The 4,782-nt window shown below is 52.1% G+C and overlaps 1 protein-coding gene across 1 annotated transcript; it reads left to right on the forward strand.

Annotated features, from left to right (window-relative positions):
- The first annotated feature begins 796 nt into the window (after window positions 1–796).
- Window positions 797–1,861, forward strand: LOC100899963 (zinc finger protein SNAI2-like). The gene is made up of 2 exons (XM_029110672.1): window positions 797–953; window positions 1,074–1,861. The coding sequence occupies exons 1-2, from the start codon at window positions 797–799 to the stop codon at window positions 1,859–1,861; spliced, it is 945 nt and encodes a 314-aa protein (XP_028966505.1).
- Window positions 1,862–4,782: the final 2,921 nt, after the last annotated feature.

Genomic DNA, 4,782 nt, shown 5'->3' on the forward strand with positions numbered 1-4,782 from the left:
GCAGAACCGCAGACTTATGCTAACCGATGGGCAAGCGACCTCACTCTAAGCTCCCGCTGAAAAGTGTCATGTTTTGTGTTTTTTTCCCCCGCGGAAAGAAAACAGAAGATGCGGACGATGAACATCTTTACATTTCCGATCGATTAGTTCACAATGTCGTAACGCGTGTATGTATGCTTTTCCGATGCCGATCGTCATTGTGTGCCGGACGAGCTGGTGGAGTTCTCCGGTGCTCTGATCCGGGCGTTCCGGTGAGTGCTTCGCCGATCTGAACTAACGGGCTAGAAATTGCCTCGAAGGCAGACTGCTAGTCTCGCTGGCAGGCAGGCAGGCTGGCTGGTTGCTTACTTGCTCGACCTGGTTGGTTGGCTGGTTCGCTCGGTCGTTCGTTCGTTCGTTCGTTCGATAGCTGTCACCCCCGACGCCGCGCGAGCCGGACAGATGTTCGAAGAAGTTCAAAACCGGCTCTGTAGCGGCAGCACCATCTATGCATTCACTATTGGCAACCAGCACCACGAGCAGGAGCACCAGCGGCAGCGGCGGCAGCAGCAGCGGCAGCGGCGGCAGCAGCAGCGGCAGCGGCGGCAGCAGCAGCGGCAGCAGCTCTACTTCTGGGGCCTCTACCCCCAAACTCCGCTCTCCATTGAGAGTGAGGAGGGACCCCCAGACCGACTATAAAGGTGAGCTGATCTCCACTGGACATTCAGACACTCTGTGCCACGCTCTGGATTAACTTCTACATACAGCAACAGTTCCCCCATCACTCGAACTCTCGTGTGCTCGGTTGACAGCAAGAATGCCGAAAGCTTTTCTCATAAAGAAAAAGCACGATGCCAAGTTGGCATCGGCTATCAGCGGTGTCAAGAGACCATGGACCGAGGATTTGGTGGAGTCGACTTCACCGATCCCTCCTTCGATTTCTCCGTCCCCCTCCGAAACAGCAACAGTCCCCGGTAAGTTACCGAAAGCCCGAAAGCGAAGAGCTCAGAAGATCCTCACGGACGAACTCGAGGCAGCTTACGCCGGCGAATCTTCAGAAGATGGGTTGCTCACGGAAAATTTCTTCCTTCCAGATTTCTCTGTTCCATTCGATTTGTCCATGAAGAGACGGTGCACATCGTCCGACGCCGAAACGTCACCTTCCTCATCTCCGGTCCGTACTCCTTCGCCGGTGTACTCCTCGCCGTCATCTCCTCCCGTTATGGTGGACCCCCATCATCCGTGGCCCCAAAATTTCCTCACCTACCCCATCCCCCTTTACTACGGTGCACCTCGTTTCGCACCTCGTGTGCTGCAGAACGACGCTGTCGTCCCTACCTGGAATTCGTCGATCATCGAAACGAAGGAGAAAATTTCTGTCCCTGCTGCGAGCGTAACCTCGTCAAGTGCCAAGTTCGAATGCGAAGATTGCCACAAGAGCTATTCGACGTATTCGGGCCTGAGCAAACACCGACAACAGCACAACTGCTCGAGCGAACAGGAGTTCTTCTGCAAGTACTGCGGCAAGAAGTACACCTCGATGGGAGCACTGAAGATGCACATTCGAACCCATACCTTGCCGTGCAAATGCGACATCTGCGGCAAAGCTTTCTCGCGACCGTGGCTCTTGCAGGGCCATATCAGAACCCACACCGGCGAGAAACCCTTCCAGTGTGACGTCTGCGATCGCGCTTTCGCCGACCGCTCGAATCTGCGAGCTCATCTTCAGACCCACACCAACGTGAAGAAGTACAACTGTGACATTTGCAACAAGACGTTCTCGCGTGCGTCGCTCCTGCAGAAGCACAACGAAGCCGGGGGCTGTACGACGTCGCCATCGTCACCACCGCCTCGGCCCGCGCTGCAGACGCTGCAATGTTGAAAATCTGTTCCTTCTGCTCCACTGTAAACTCAAGCACTTTCATAGTATAGGTTCTTTAGTGCCTTCCAAACTGAACTGTCCGACTGTTCTAGAATGAGTTGATCTAGTCCAATTGTAAATATCTTCGCGTTGGCCGTCCACAGTCCCTGAGATTGTCTCTTTCCTGCTTCGCTCCTTCCTCGGGTCCGGTGGCTGTGAGAAGTGAGGCGGCTTCGTGAATTCATCGATGCCATTTGTTGTACAGAAAGTCACACGAACATTCACAGTCAAGAACAACACAGCTATCAACCAAAACCGGTGTACAGAATCTTGTCATCAGGCTTCTCGTTACCTGAATCTTCAACAGCGATTGTCGACAATCTCGCGTCAGATGAAGAGAACGCCTTCCTTTATTATAATTTAATATAAGAAAGATACTAATGTATGAGGACCTACTCCATTAACTTATGCACATGACAAGGCTCCGGAAGATGAGCCTGTTCCCATTAATAAAAAAGTCGATTGAAGTTGACGTTGAAAATGAAAACTCTGGAGCTCCTTCAATTCTCGCTTTCCTCGGCCGTCGCAGCGGTAACGGCCTCTGCAATTTTCGCCTGAGCCCATCCATTGGCAGATGCCAGAAGCTCTCTGAACTCAAGCACGCGGAGTTATAGATGTAAGGTCAACCAATATCTGCTGCGGGAAACAGACGCATTATTTTGCGCTGTTCCGATAATCTCGGACGACATTACGGCCGCGCCGCAGACTTCGCCGACGTAATCTTGATATGCTCGTTGAGTTTCGCGCTGTGCTCTGCCGAATGAGCTTCAAAAAGATCCCACAGATGTGGTCCCCCTCATTACTCTCTGTATGCGATGTATCGGCCGAGAATTTCTAGGTACTCTCCAATCCTCGGATAATCGAGGACTCGCCGGAAGATCTAATTGGTCCCTCGTTCTGCAAATATCGGCTCAAAGAAATCGTACGAAGAAATCTGGCTTGGGATGAATGTCTACGAGCCTCGCCTGAGGCAGACGACGCGTTCATCTATCGCAAGTCAAATAAGTCGAAAACAATTCAATGAGTATAATTGAGTTAATACGCGATATACTGCGATACCTTCGTCTTCCGCGAGGCTTCTCTCATGGAAAGCCTTGAGCGAGGCACTGATCATAGCGGGAAATTTTGAGCATAATATTTCTCGTCGTTTGAGGCAAAATACGGATGTCGATTCATACAACCTCGATATACGGGAGCTCGCCGTGACTTTTCCGCCCAGAGGAACCGCGGCGGTGGCAGGAGTTTTTCGAATGCTCGAGTCGTGCTCTCCATCGGCATGAAACGGCATGGAAGTCACCAGCATGACTCCTCTTTCCTCAACGGACTGCTTGTCGTCCTCCCTCGCATCTCATTCCCATAGCAAGTCCACTCGCTAGATTGGTGCATCAGGGTTCGGAACTGTGATCGGAGTTTCACCGACCAAGAGGGTGGCGCCCTCCAGTGGTGCCGTGGATAAGCAGAGTGAAACACGTGTACTTCGACTCCGCCCTGTGGAGAGGGTTCGGGTGAGAGCTCGTAGTGTGAAACAAGAGCTCATTGGCGATCGGCCTCTCACGCATAATTTCTCATTCTTCCCGGGCCCGAGGGGATCTCGGAGACATCCATGAATGACTCTGCCTCTGCTCCCACCCCATATCTTGATTCACTGATCTTCCAGTATAGACGGTCTCAGCCTCTGGAGCTTTCTGTTCCGGCGCCGGTATCGTCTTCCTCGCCCGCAGCGCGTCGGTGAACAGGTTGATCCGGACGCAGTCATCTAGTTCACCAAGACTGCGGGTTCATGGAGTGAGATCGCGTCTCGAAAGCACGTTATGCGGAATGCGAATTCAGCTGAAACAGAGCTGGAAACGAATGACGCAACGACGCCGATTGCGTATCTCTGGCGTGCCCTTCTGGCATCACGTCTAACAGACATCGCGTCTGCTAGATAGAAAAACATTCCGATCGAGTCAAATCTCAACTATGATTCCTCGTGTTTGAGTCGTACAGTTCGCCAGCGGATACCAACATGGGGCAAGTGACGCCCGCCACGGCGCATTTCTCATTTCCATTTATGAATCCTGATTCGAGCTCAAGATCGGCCGTAGATCTCCGCCAGAGGAAATGAAGAATCCGATTGCGCCCCCGCACTTATAGGAATTATTCGCGGCGGATCGTATTCGTATCACATACATATCGGCTCTGGTGTCTTCCTCTCAGAAGCTCAAGCTGCGGGAGCCGTATCCCTTGCTTGTCAAGCCGGAAAACCACTCAGCTCGCCTAGTGCGATGGCTCCCAGAGGATTCAACTTCGGACCACGCCAGAGGCGTATCCAGGGGGGGGCCATCGCCCCCCTGAAATTTTCGGCTTCATACTATCTAAGTCGGACTTCGAAAGTAAAATTTTTAGGATTTCATTCATCGAAAAACGTCAGCGCCTTATCTTTCGAACTTGAGCGCGTTGAAGATTCGGTGGACGGCTGAACTCTTTCTCTCGGAAATAAGACCATGACTTTCGGGGACATTCACGGCGGTTCGAGTTTCTAGCGTGACCCCATTAAGACACTAGGTCGATCGAGGGCGGATTTCTACGGCCAACGCGACTGAGGAATCGTTTGTCAGATTCGAAGAGCTCTCATGATGAAAGGTCAGGGAAAACTTACCAGTTTCTTCTCGAAACAGTCCGCATGCGACAGCAATCGCATGAATTGTGAGCGCAGTACACGGGTTCGATTCTCTCCAGCCAGCTATAGATAGTCCTCGGAAAAAAAATTTGCCCCCCCCCCAAAAAAAAATTCTGGAAACGCGCCAGGACGACGCACTATCGAATTTGCAAAAACAAGACACCTGTCATAGAAAACCTCAATGGCTCGCGATTTGGTATCCCCGAGGCCGCGGATACCA

Source organism: Galendromus occidentalis, unplaced genomic scaffold (assembly GCF_000255335.2).
Source record: "Galendromus occidentalis unplaced genomic scaffold, Mocc_1.1 scf7180000077006, whole genome shotgun sequence".
Lineage (NCBI taxonomy): Eukaryota > Metazoa > Arthropoda > Arachnida > Mesostigmata > Phytoseiidae > Galendromus > Galendromus occidentalis.